Source organism: Diaporthe citri, assembly GCF_014595645.1.
Source record: "Diaporthe citri strain NFHF-8-4 chromosome Unknown scaffold_4, whole genome shotgun sequence".
Classification (NCBI taxonomy): domain Eukaryota; kingdom Fungi; phylum Ascomycota; class Sordariomycetes; order Diaporthales; family Diaporthaceae; genus Diaporthe; species Diaporthe citri.
In genome coordinates, this window is record NW_025064849.1 from 1,854,076 (window position 1) to 1,868,933 (window position 14,858).

A 14,858-nucleotide genomic window follows, 5' to 3' on the forward strand; every position below is an offset into this window, starting at 1 on the left:
CACCCATCTTACAAGCATCAACATCTATCTCGTCAACCAAAATCATGAAGGCTGTCACCGTTCTCTCCCTCCTCGCGGCCGTGGCCCAGCCGCACCCCACCCAAGAGCGTGCTGCTGAGAAGGCCGTTCGTGCGCCTCACCCCGGCGCCGCCCACCAGCTCGACAAGGCCGGCGGCTTCTCCCGCTCCGCCGCCGAGAGGCAGAAGCCCAAGCGGGCTCCCCAGGGCTGGGGCTACGGTGGAGGCTACGGTGGCTGGTGGGGAAACCCCGGTGGTGAGCAGTCGGGTGCTCCCACCGCCACATCTCCTGGTCGCGTCGCAGCTGCCAGCTCCACGTCTGCTGCCAGCACCACATGTAAGTTCTCGATATCGCAGTTGCCTGTTGCACTTTGGTCATTTTACTGACCTCCTATAGGGGATCCTCCTTCGGACCTCGTCCAGGGCCTCACAGAGGTCTGGGACAAGTACACTACGGACAACACCGAGTTCAAGAACCTTGGCTATGACCACATCATGGCCACCAAGGCCAAGATCCAGTACTGCGTCCGCTGGGACGCGAGCAGCAGCACCATCACCGCCGCTCAGCGCCAGAAGCTCGAGACGGTGCTGAGCACCCAGTACAACAAGTGGGTGTCCAAGGCCCTGGCCGGGTTCGACGGCTTCCCCTACGAGTCGGTGGACGTGTCCATCTCCGGCTGGGCCACCAACAACACCGCCCTGCTCGAGGGCGACACGTCGGGCCTGAACATTTACACCGACACGGCCGACGTCGACGGCATTCCCGAGTGCGACCCGGCGTGCGGCCGCGCCATGCACTACACGGACAACGACTTCAGCGGGTGCGCCAAGGGCGAGGCGGGCCGGTACGACGTCTCGCTGTGGCTGAGCCAGAGCATGAACGGGCAGATGGGCGGCTTCGGCGGCGACTGGGGCCAGCAGCTGCCCGTCGACTACATGCTCGACAACCTCGACACGGAGAACATCCACATCCTCCTGCACGAGATGGGCCACACGTACGGCCTGGACGACTTCTACGACTGGCAGCCCACGGGCCAGGACTCGTTCATCATGATGGCTGGCTCAGCCACCGAGATAACGGATTTCGATGCATGGATGGCGCGTGACTGGTGGAGGCACATCAAGAGCAGGTACAGCCTGTAAGCTTGGGGAGTGGGTGTTGAGCTGTATATATACTATAGGAGTCTAGCTCTTTGTTCTTGTCAATAGTTCTATTAGTTGGTGTACGATGTCATCAATTGGAGTCCAATCATGTGCTCCTGAGCGCTGACCGTTCCAAGTTTAAGTGGGCCTGATACTGTATGCCTAATGCAAGTTTTGCATGGCCACGCACGTAGTCTTGGCGAATAGCGGGGTCATCTGAGTCGAATCCGAGGTGTACGTTCTTTTTAGTAGTAGGAATAGCTATTTTCTTTTGTAGTGGGTGCGCGCACGCAAAGAGCTGGGATGGGCGGCACCCAGAAGGTTGGTAGGCGGACACTGCTGGCCTCCGTATGTAGATAAGTACAGTAATGTGTCACTCGGACTGAGGAGGGGCATTGCTTGCCCGGAGACTGAAAGCTGCTTACTGCTTACTACAACCTGGCTCAGAGCCGCCTTCTTCTCCTCTTTACACTTTCACGGTCTTCCATCATTTTGTCATTTCATGATATGGGCAACGAAATCTCCTGATTTCATCACTCTCATCCGCGAAGGTTACTTTGCCTACATCAGAAAGACCTTTAAATCCGAGAAGACAAAGTGAAAACCATTGCGCGGCCAGTGGTCCAATCGCCTTGGTCGGGATGGTTGCTCGAAAACCTCGCATCTTCGTCCGATCGCGCCACCGCGTCCGGGTCACTTTCAAGAAATGTCGGCACCCCAAACATGATTCCGGGTATAAGTCTTGGTCCTCGTACAGCTCTCATCCTCCGTCCATTTCCGCTGCGTCATCTGGGTCTCACCCCTCAGTCTCCGATCCTGTTGAGTCAGACGAAGAGGCCGGGGAGCTTTCATGGGAAGACCACGCTGCCATTCACGGACCTCGCCTCGATGCATCCACGGGCCAGATCCGGTTGCTCCAGATCCTCAGAAGACAGGATCCATGGGATGAAATTGTTCATTGTCACATATTCAAAACGTGTCTCTTTGATGAGATCCCGGGGCCGCCTCTCTTCAATGCGCTCTCATACGTATGGGGAGACAAGGAAAGTCTGAAAAATATCGTCATCAATGGGACCATCATTCCAGTCCGGTCGAACTTGGAAAGTGCTTTGCGTCACTTTCGAGACCATCATTTTGAGGTAACACAAGGGCTACCTCTTTGGGTTGATGCAGTGTGTATCAACCAAGACGATACGGAAGAGCGCAATCAACAGGTTAGATTGATGCGCGAAGTCTACCAACGTGCTCACCACGTACTGCCTTGGCTCGGAGAGGGGAACTTCGACACTGATTGGCTATTACCATTGCTCGACAACGAAGACTTTCGAAAGACCTTTGAAGCCGTCAGTACCGAGCATTCCGAAACTATTGCAGCATCGACGCCCTGGGCAATGCGCGCTCTCGTGGTTTTTCATCGTGATCTGTTGGAGCGAGCTTGGTGGACCCGCGCTTGGGTGATCCAAGAGCTTCTTCTAGCGAAACGGGACCCAATTCTCATCATTGGAAGGTATCACATTTGCTGGCAGCGGGTTGTCCCTGTTTGTCGGCATGCTGTTGCCTTCTTCGAGAGAGCCGGCTATTGGGTTACGTATTACGACATATTTCAGAGCACATACGCAAATAATGCTCCTCTCCAGGAAGAATCATCCTCGAGAGGAGTCTCACATCCAGGGGTGGAGGCCTTGAACTACATTCGAAGCAAAATGCCAAAGTATGGCTACGTTCCATTGGGCACCATGTACGTCGGTGTGAATGTTTTAACCAAATTATGGGCAACACACCCGGCAGATTATGTGTATGCTCTGCAAGGTCTTGCATGTGATGAAGAGAGAATGACCGTTGACTACTCCAAGCATCCACTTGAGATCTTTCATGATTTCATGCGTATGCTCTGGACTTCTAGGCATTTCAGGGCATATCTGGCGTCTGAGTTCAATTACCAGCGACGGGCCGACTGTGGGGAAATTCCCGGTATTCCATCTTGGGTTCCGGACCTGTCAAAGCAGCACAGGTTATCAGTTGTCAGGACCCCTCGCCCCAGCCAACCGTGGAGAACGGCTGAGGTGAGAGTGTCTCAGGATGGGCGGGTGTTGCATCTCCAGGGCATCTATTTGGATAAGGTTTCCCGCATCTGGTGCGCCGGGCATGAGGGGGATTCGGAGGGATTTAATGCCTACAAGCCGCTGGTTCGTGACTTGGAGCAAGGCTTTGGGGATTGGCTATCCAACAACAACAATTACAGACCAAACTGTGTCCGGAATTCCCGCGACTTGAAGACGCGTTTTGTTTGGGGGCTTCTAAGTCCCCACTCTCCCAAAATCACGAGAGAGTATAACTGGCTCTGGGTTAAACTATGGGACAGAATCTGTGAATTACGCGATGAAGACATCACCTCGGAGCTGGTTTCGGTGTCACTGGAGGAGATGCACACTGAGACATCATCAAGGGAGGCTCTAGGTGAATTTTTGGGTTCTTTGAACACCCTCGCCAACGTCGCCGTTTTCGAGACCGATTCGGGGCTCATTGGGATGGGACCAGTTCACATGAAAGCTGGCGATTGCCTTGTTTTCCCATTTGGAATGACTTGCCCATGGGTCATACGACCCGTTGATCCTAGCCGCCCAGAGGCACACGAGCAAACCATGGTTGGCGCAGCGAACATCGAAGATTTCATGTTCGATGAAGGAGAGAACGAGAAGGCACGTGGCCTGCTGGATGAAGCAGTGGAATTCGGCGTGTTCAAGGCGATTGATATAGAGTTGGTATGACAGCTGGCGGAAACACAATCACAGATGGACGAGTTCACATAGACATTGTTCGTATTCTTTGCTGGCTTCAAGTATCCGGCACTCTCTGGGTACCCCTCCATCGCATAATATAGAACTGCTCTCAGCTAACTACATAGTGATATTCACCCTCCTCGCCCTCATAATATCTGTGCTATGGAGCAGACTCTGGAGCCGAGACTATTGTAAGGATAGCACCAATGATGGCAAGGTCTCACATAGGCATTTGGAAGCGTTGGTAAAGATTCAATACTTTGTCATATTGAAGAATACTAGTATATGACTCACTAGCAAATTGGTCACGAAGTGTTTTTACGCAGAAAAGAAAATCAAGGAATCGTAATTTACGATTATGCTGCTGCCTACCACTTCTTACCTCCCCTTAACGAAATTCGAGCCCGCTAGATAGACCTGACTACGATGATCATGGTGGCTAATACGGGCCGGAACTTGAGGGTGGTGGTGGCGGCGCCACAGGCCTTGGTGGTTATTAAGGGTCTTCATTATAAGGAAAGGATCTACTTAAAAAAGAACCATAGCACTTATCCATCTTAGAAAATAACGCAGCATTTCCAACGCTTATTTATATTATAAAAGCTACTTATATTATAAAAAGAGGGAAATTTAATTAAAGAAAAAAGAAAAAAGGGAAAGTTAAGTTTAATTATACTTTACTTTATAAATATATTGCTTAAATATTATTTTCATATTACTTACTTATCTTATATTATTAATTACTTTACTTATATTTAACTATCCTTATAATTTAAACTTTTCAACCTTTTTAAAGAAGTAAATTAATTAAAATATTAATATAATACCCTTTTATTTTTATATTAATATATAATATAGCATTATAATATTTAATTAAGATAAGCTTAATACTTTTATTATTAAATTAAAAAACTTAATTTAATATTATTTTTAATATTTAACTTTTATTAACTTAATTATTAAGGTAAAATATAACATGGTTTATTATTAAGTAATGCATATTATTAAGTAGCGCATTTTTGCAATATTTATTAACTTTTGCTATTTATAACACCCACTTAATATAAAGAAATCAATTAAATTTAGCATTAATTAATATTAATTGCTTTTAATTATTTATTTTTAATTAATTTTATTAATTTAAAATAATTAATATAAATATATTATAAGTTTAAAATAAATAACTTTTAATAAAAAACTTATATTTTATATTAAATAATATTAATTATATTATTAAAAATGTAATTTATTATAAATTATAAAAAAATTATATTAATTAATATTAATTCAGCTAAATTTATTATAATATAATTAAAAATTAATTAATTAATCTTTTTTTAATTTTTTTATAAGTTTTTATATTATATTTAATTTTATTATAATTATTATATTATTATTTAATTAATTTATTATAAATTAATTCTTTAATAATATTATATGTTTTATTAATTAACTGCTTTTTCTTTTATTATTTTTAAATAAAAGCTTAAAATTACCTAATTATAAGTACTTTTTTAAATTATATTTAATTTTTTTTAACCCTTTTATACTTAATAAATATTAAATTAATATCCTTAAATATATAAACTTAAGTCTTTAAAATTATAATTTTATATATTATTACTTATATACTTTTTATTATATAATTAATAGCCTTTATAATTAATATAAGGAAGTTATTTTAATAAATAAAAATCTTATTTTTAATTAAACTTAATTATTAAATAATTTATTAAATATTTAATAATATTTAAAAGTTTTATTTTTAAAAGATAAATAAAAAGAAATTATATTAAAGTTTATAAATAAATATTAAGCTTAAAAGTTATAAATTTAAAATTTTAAAATAAAATTTTAACTTTTTTAAATATAAATTTAACATAAATTTAATATTTTATATTATAAAAACTTTATTATAAGTTTATTTAAAAATATTAAAAAAACTTAAATTTAATAATATAATTAATTAACGCTTAAATAAAAAGATTATTTTTATTATATATATATATATTAAAGATAATATAGTTTATTTTATAAAGTAGTTAATATTAATAAATAGTTAATTCTTTTAATTTTATTTAACTTTAATTAACCTTAAAACTTATTTAATATAAAATAATTAATAAAAATTAATATTAATTAATATTAATTACTTTAAATTCCTTATTTTTAATTAATTTTATTAATTTAAAGGAGTAATAATAATATAATATAATTAAGAATTATTAAGGTTTATATAAAATGGCCTTTTTTAATATTAATTATATCCTAGTTTTTTAAGTTAATTTTACTTTAATTTACTTATATAAATATTTAATGCATTAAAAATTAATAATATATATTTTAAAAGAAAATAAAATCCTTTTAACTATTTAAGTAATTAATATATTTAAAAAAATAATATAAAATTTTTTAATATTTCTTAAATAATATAAATCTTTTATATCTTTAAATAAATCTTATATAAAAAGATAAATTATATATTAATAATTATAAACTTAATTTAATTAAAAAATAAATACTTATTTAATATATTATTAATTAAAATGCTTAAGGATTTCTTATATAACTTTTTAATATAAGAAATATAATTAATTTATTATTAATATTATAAAATATAAAACTTATTAATAAGTATTAACTTTAATGCTTTATAAATTTATAACTTAACTTAAAGATTAAGTTTAATTATTGTTATAATTATTAAAAGGTTATAATAAGCTTAAGCTATTACTTAAGCTATAATGCATGCTTATACCAAGCTTATATTATATTCAACCCTTTTATATAATAAAATGTATATTTAAAAGATAAATTTAAAGTTAAGCCCTTTTAAAACTTAATTTATTTCTTAAATATTATAATTTATAATTCTTTTTAAGTACTTTTTAATAAATATTTAAAGCTAACTTATAATATTAAATTATAATCTTTAAATTATATTAAGAAAGATATTTATATTATAATAATAAATAACTTTATATTTAAAATATTAACCTTTTTATAAAATATATAATTAAGAATTTCTTAATTTATTTTAATATTAAATTATAAAAATACTTAAAAAGTACCTTAACCCCCTTAGCTATTTATAATAATACTTATTAATGTTAATAATAATATTATTATATTCCTCTTTATAATAATACTTTATTAATTTATAAAGCTTAAAGTATATATAAACCCTTTTAATGTACTTTTAATTTAATATAAATTACTTTTAATTAAGCTTTTATTTAATAATAATTAAAATTAATTTTTAATTTAAAATATTATAATATAATATAAGCTATAAATTAATATAAACTTTATTAAAAGTTTTTAAAAATATTAAATCTTTTTATAAAGTTAACTATTTATTAAAATATAATTATATATTATAATATTTTATAAATAAAATAAACTTTAAAATAACTTTAATTTAAATAAATTCTTTAAATATTTAAAATATTATTATAAAGACTTATATTAATAAATAGCTATTTTAATTAAGCTTAAAATATTTTAAATATAAAATTATAATAACTTTACTTAATTTTATATTTAATTTAAATAATTAATAATATAAATTAAAAGTTTTAATTAATTAAATAAAGTAAAGTTAAATTATTTTTATAATTACCTTTCTTTATAGCTTTATAATATAATTATTAAAATTATTAATTTAGCTTCCATACGATTAGTAATAAATAAATAGAGTATATAATTAATTTAGCTATGGTATAAAGGGTAGGTTGCAGCAAAGCTGCAGCCTTTCCTTATTTAGCTATAGGCTAGCTATAGTAATTTATATACAAGGCATATAAACATTAGCTAGTAACTAGCTAATACCAGTTAATAGCTGCTATTAATAAGATTAGTTTAAACCTTACATCTTTAAATTTATGCATTGCTTATAGCGCATTCATTATATAAACACGCTGCATATAATGCTTATACATATTATTCTTATATTAGCAGTCTTTTATATATATGCATATAAATGCTTTAAAATCATGCTTTTCCTTTAAATCATTGCTTAATTAATTAAATTACTTAATTAATATAAATATCTTATTCTTTAAGGGGCTATAAGGAGCTAAGTACCTTATAGCCATTGCTTTAATAAGTTAAGTACAAGTATTTAAGTATAAGTATATTTAAATGTTTTAAGTACTTAAATTGCTTAATTAAATTATTTAATTATTAATACTTTAAAACTTTAAAGTATTTAAATACTATGCTTTAATTAATTAATTATTACTTTAATAGCTTCTTTCTTTTTATTACTAAGTTAGCTAAGGTGCTTAAGGAATAAATTAAGCTTAAGCTAATAGTAATTGCTATTATTATATTTTTCAATAAGGAAAAGGTTATTATTATGGAAAAGGCTATTATTATAAGGCTTGCATTAAGGGTATTATTAGCTAAGGAAAAGATTATAATTAATAAAGAGAAAAAAAAGATATTAGCTTTTTAATAATTAGCTTTATAATAATTAACTTTATTTTAATTAGCTTAGGCTTCTTTTAATATTTATATACCTTTAATTATAAGTAAAAGATTATTATTATAAACTTCTCTTAAGGCCATTAAAGTAATTCTTAATTATTTACTTAAGCTATAATAATTAATACCTTTGCTATTAGCATATAATTATATCCTATATATACCTTATAATAACAAAGTATTTATTTAAGCTTATGAAAAAGCCTTTAATTAATCTTTTAAAAGCATTCCTTTATTTATTTATAAAACTTACATTAAAATTCATTAAAAAGATCTTTATTATAGCTTAAATAACCCTTAAGGCTTTTAATTATATTAATAACCTTTTCTTTATTAAAGAAAGGGGTTATTATTAATGCAAAGGTTATTGTTATTAAGATAAATCTTATAATAATTACTTATAAAATAAAAAGAAAGGAAAGAACGTTTTTGCGCTATATTTATAGATTAATAATTAGCTCTTAAACCATTTACTCATAAGTAGTGGCGCTTAAATATTATTACTGCCTAGCAAACTAATCTTTATTAGCTTTAAAGCAATTTATACTTAAAATCTTATTAAAGGGTATTAATAAGGAAGGCATTAAAAAGAAGGAAAGTTATACTTATTAATTAAATATTAATTATTATTAAAAAGTAAATATCTTAAAAGTTTAATTAAGTTATTTATATAGCTAAATTAGCAATAAATCTTAATTAATCCCCTTAACAATTTTAAGCTAATTAAGTAAATAAAATAATTGCATTAATTGCTTATTTTTACTAATTAATACTTTAAAGTATTTAATTAAGCATGTTAATTAAGTATATAAATTGCTTAAAAGAAATATTATTTATTAATACTTTAAAGTTTTAGTTTTATTAAGTATATAAGGGGTTTTTAAAGGGTTATAAGCTTTAAAAGTATTATATTAATGCCTTAAGAGTATTAATTGCAAATAAGGGCTTTCTTTAAGGGTGCTAAGCAAGGGCTTTTTAAGGGTATTAAGCAAGGGCTTCTTAAGGGTATTAAGCAAAAGCTTTTTAAAAGTGTTAAGCAAGGGCTTCTTAAGGGTATTAAGTAAGAGCTTTTTAAGGGTATTGTAAGGAGAGCTAAGGGTATAATGATAATATAATTAAAAGTTAAGCATTTATTATAAATTAATTAATTTTACTTAAAAGTTAAGCATTTATTATAAATTAAATAAAATTAAGTAAAGCTTATTATTAATTTATTTAATAATTAAGGATATTATAAAAAGGCTTTTAATGGCCGGGAAAAGTTGTAATTACTTAAGGGTATATTAAGGAAGGCTTTTTAACTAAGGCTTTTTATAATTATTATTATTACTATTAATAATTTATATTAATAAATGTAATTAAAAATTAAATATCATTATTATAAATTAGTTTTTAATGCTTAGTTAAGCTTTTTAATAGCTTATAATATTATTATTAATATAAAATTCCTTAATGGAATTATTATAAGTAAATAGGCTTTTAAGGAATAAAATTTATTTCTTTAATATTTAATTATTTATGCTTGCTAAGCAAGTATTAATTAATATTAATTTGGCTTTTATATAGTTAATAATAAATAAATAAAGTATATAATTAATTTAGCTATGATATAAAGGGTAGGTTATAGTGAAGCTGCAGCCTTTCTTTATTTAATTATAGGCTAGCTATAATAATTTATATGTAAGGCATATAATTATTAGCTAGCAGCCAGTTAGCACCAATTAATAGCTACTATTAATAAGACTAATCTAAACCTTGCACCTCTAAATCTATGCATTACCTATAGCGCACCCACTGTATAAGCACGCTGCATGTAATGCCTATACGTAATATTTTCATAAAAATATTAATTTTATATATAAATTATAATAAAGTAATAAATATATATTATTAAATTACTTATAAATTAAAAATATAAAATTTTAAATATTAATAATATATAAGCTTATTCTTATGCTTTTTAAAGCCCTTAACTTAAGAATAATAAGTAATAAATTAAAATATAATAATAATAAATATAATTATAATAAGCATAATAAAGGGCTAAAGCATTAAAAATAAAAGGCTATAAAAGTAATAAAGTACTTTTTTTTTAGCTAATTAATAGCTAAGCTAATATGCTTTAAGTTTTTAAGTTTAAAAAGAAAGCTTAATAAAAATATAAAATATATTTATATTATGATTAATAAAGATACTTTATAATAAATTATAAACTCTTTTTTAAAATTATATTAATTTAAATTTAAATTATAAAGTTAATTATACTTTATAAAAAGAATTTTATTAGCTTTAAAAAAAAAATTAACTTTTAAGTAAAGTTTTACTTAAAAGCATAAGCTTTCTTTATAAGCTTAATTTATATAAAAATAATATTAATAAATATAAAATAAATGAAATAAATCTTTTTTTTAATCCTTATTATTATAAATTATAAATATATTATTATTATTTAAATAAATAATAAATATAATTATTATATTATTATAAGTAAATAATATATATAAAAAGTAAAATTAAAATTAATAGCTTTATTTATCTTAAAAGATTTAAAAATAATTATTAACTTATTATAAAGCTAATATATTATATATATAATATAACTTTTCTTAAATATTAATATATAATACGTTTTTATCTTAATTTATATAATTTTAAATATAGCTTATTCTTTTTTATTTAGCTTATTTTAATTATATTATTATAATATTTTATTAAATTTAATTTATAATTATATAATAATTATTAAAAAAAAGATTAATAAAATATAAATAATTTAGCTTAATTAATTTTTAAAATAATTATAAAAGCATAAATAAATTACTTATTTTATAATAAAATAATAAATATTATCTTAATAAAAATAAGCTTAAGTAAAGTTATTTAAACTTTTTAAATTATAATTTTTTAAAAAAAATAATAATAATATAAAGTAATATAAAGTTAAGTTTTTATAAAAGGAAATATAAAACTTTATTAGCTTTTTTAATAAAAAATAAGCTTTTATCTTTTTATTATATTAAAGTTAATTTAATTATTATATTTACTTATTATTAATAAAAGATAAATTTATATTAATATTATTATAAAGCTTATTATATAATATACCTTAAGATTAATTATTTAAGCTATAAAAATAAGTTATAAAACTTTATAATAAAAGTTAAATAAAACTTAACTCTTTATTTATAATAACTTTAATTCTTTTAATATATAAAGTAAATAAAAATAATAATTTTATATAAATTATTATTCTTTTTTCTTTATTAAGAAAATATTATATTTCTTTTTAATATTTAATAATTTTTAAAGTTAAATATTTATATAGCTTTTTATTAAATATAAATAATAAAAAAAGTAAGAATATTTAATAATATTTTAAACTTAATTTAAATTATTTAAGTAATTAATTTATCCTTTTAATTTATTTAATATACTTATTATATTTTAATAATATATTAATTTAATTTTAATTAATATTTTAAAAATTTATATAATAATGTATTTAAATAATATATTAATATTTTTTTAAGTTTAAAAAGAATCATATAAAGAAGGTATAAAAAGTATTATATTATTTATAAAATATTAAATTAAACTTAAATTAAAATAAATATAAGTTTATAAAAAAAGAAAACTATTTAAGCATTATTATTATAATTAAAATAAATATTTAAATAAATTTAAAAAAAGAATTAATATAATTTAAAAATAAAAAGCATTATAAATAATTTATAATATTTAAAGCTTTATAAGGTTTATAAACTTTTATTATAACTTTATTAAAAACTTTTTTATAATTATTAACTCTTTTTTTTATTTTATTATTAAAAATATTTCTTTTTAATAAAAAAATAAAAAAGATAAATTTTTTTATTATTTTAAAATAATATTTATAAAAATATTAATTTTAATTAAATAAAATTTAAACTTAAGTAAAATAATAAAAATAAATTATTTAAAAATAACCTTTAATATATATTTATTAATTTAAAAAAAGGCCCTTTATTTAATTATTTATTACTTAATAAAGCTTTTTTTAATATACTAAAATTATATTATTTATAATAAAGAGCTATTAATAATAATTAAAGCTTTAAAAGCATAATTATTTATATTTTAAAATATATTTTACTTATTTATAATATTTATAAATTATAAAGGCCTTAAGTATTTTATTAACCCTTAATTTCTTTTAAAAAGGTAAGCTTAATAAGTTAAAACTTTATCTTTTTTTTATTATAATCTTTAATATTATTTAAAGATATAAATATAATATCTTAATATATTATTATAATAAAAATAAAATAAAATAACCTTAAAAAAATTATATAATTAAAATGCTTTAATTAATTTTAATAATAGTTTTTAATGCTTATATTATTATATTTATAAGGTTATAATTATTTAATAAATTAACGTTAATTATATTTTAAAATAAGGAAATTTAATAAAATTTATAATATAAGATTTATTATAAAGTAATTATATTTAATTAATAATAATTTCCTAAGAAAGTTAAAATAATAATTTAAATTATTAATTATACCCTTAATATATATAGCATACTTTAATTTTAAGGCTAATTATAACTTTTAAATTAAAAATTACTTATTATATTAATATTATAATAAGCTTATAACTTTTATTAAAATAATATATTATAAGCTATTTAATATTTTATTTAAAATTATAATATATATTATTAAACTTAACTTAATTAATAATTATAATAAAGCTTGCTTTATTTTATTTCTTCTTTAAATTATTATTAATTTTTAATATTTATTAATTTTATAATAAATTTATTAACTTATAAAAATAATTTATATTACTTAATAATTATTATAAATTGCTTTTTTAAATAAAGTTTCTTAAAAATAATATATTTTATAATTATAAAGAATTATATATAATGCTTTATTATTTTATAATAATATTATTATAAGTTTTTTATATTTTTTATTAATAATTAAAACTTTAATTAAATAAAAGTATTTTAAGAGTTTTTTATATATTTAAATAAATATAAAATGCCTTTTATTTATAGCATATTACCTTAAAATAAATAATAATATAAAGTAAATAAATTAAGAAATATATAAAAGTATTTATATAATATTATTATCTTTTTATAAGATAATTAAGTTAATTATCTTTTAGCTTATTAAATAATATTAAATAATAAAAATTTAATTATAATTAATTAAAGCTTAAATTAATTAATAAATAAATTTAATATATAAATAGTTTTAAGCTCTTTAAATATAATAATATTTATAATTAATTTTAAGGATTAAGTAATTATATTTTTAAATTACTTTTAAATTAAAATAAATATTATTTAAGCTATTATTATTTTTATTTAATAATAATAAAAATAAATAATTAATAAATATTATTAAATAATAAAAAGATTTTATATTAATAATTAAGCATAATTATTTTTAAGGTATTTTTAAATTATTTAATTAATAAAAAAGCTAAATTAATTATATTAAAAATATATTATAATAAATATCTTTATACTTTAAATAATTATTTTAAATATATTAAGCTAAATTTATCTTACTTTTAATATTAATTAAATATTATATTAATCTTAAATAAAGTAAATAAAAGCTAAAATAAAAAGTATTTTATAAAGAAAATTTTAATAATTAAAAATATATTAAGTTATTTTTAAAATAATTTCTTAAGAAATAAATTTATATTAAGTAAAAAAGCTAAAATATATTAATATAAAAACTCTTTAAAAATTTATAAAAATTAATAATCCTTAACTTATTTAAAGTATAATAAAGGAATATTATTATTTATAAGGAATTATTTATTTAAAATAATTATAAAATAAGCTTATATTAAGCTTAATAAGCTTATTTAAAAATAAGGTATAAAGTAAATAAAAATTATAAATAAAGATAAAATAAAAATAAATAAAATCTTATTATATTATTATAAATTATTTAAATAAAGTTATAAAGTAAGCCTTAAGTATTTATTATACTTAAATAAAGTATAATAATAATAAGATTTAAATTTATAACCTTATTTATATGTAAATACTTTTAATTAATTAAAACTTATTATATATTTATTTAATAAATACATTAAATTCTCTTTTTATAAAATGAAATAATATATTAAGTTAAAAGAAAATTAAGCTATATAGCTAATCTTTTATAAGGCAAAATTATATTAAATATATTATTCTTTTAAAATTTCTTTATTATTATTTATTTAAATAAATATATTAAAAATATTTAATTATAAAATTAATAATTATAAAAGCTAATAATAAAGCTATAATAACTTAATAATAATATAAATTAAATTTATAAACTTTTTATTTAAAAATAAAGCTTTTAATTATTTAAATTTATTATAATTATAATAAGGGGCTAAGTTAATTAATACTTATAATATAAAGCAT

The 14,858-nt window shown here is 24.6% G+C and overlaps 1 protein-coding gene across 1 annotated transcript; it reads left to right on the plus strand.

Moving 5' to 3' along the window:
- Nucleotides 1-44: 44 nt before the first annotated feature.
- Nucleotides 45-1,160, plus strand: INS49_009690 (uncharacterized protein; the record flags this gene model as incomplete). Its single annotated transcript, XM_043170418.1, has 2 exons — nucleotides 45-354; nucleotides 415-1,160. 2 exons carry the CDS (start codon nucleotides 45-47, stop codon nucleotides 1,158-1,160), a joined length of 1,056 nt encoding a protein of 351 aa, XP_043024983.1.
- Between the last annotated feature and the right edge of the window lie 13,698 nt (nucleotides 1,161-14,858).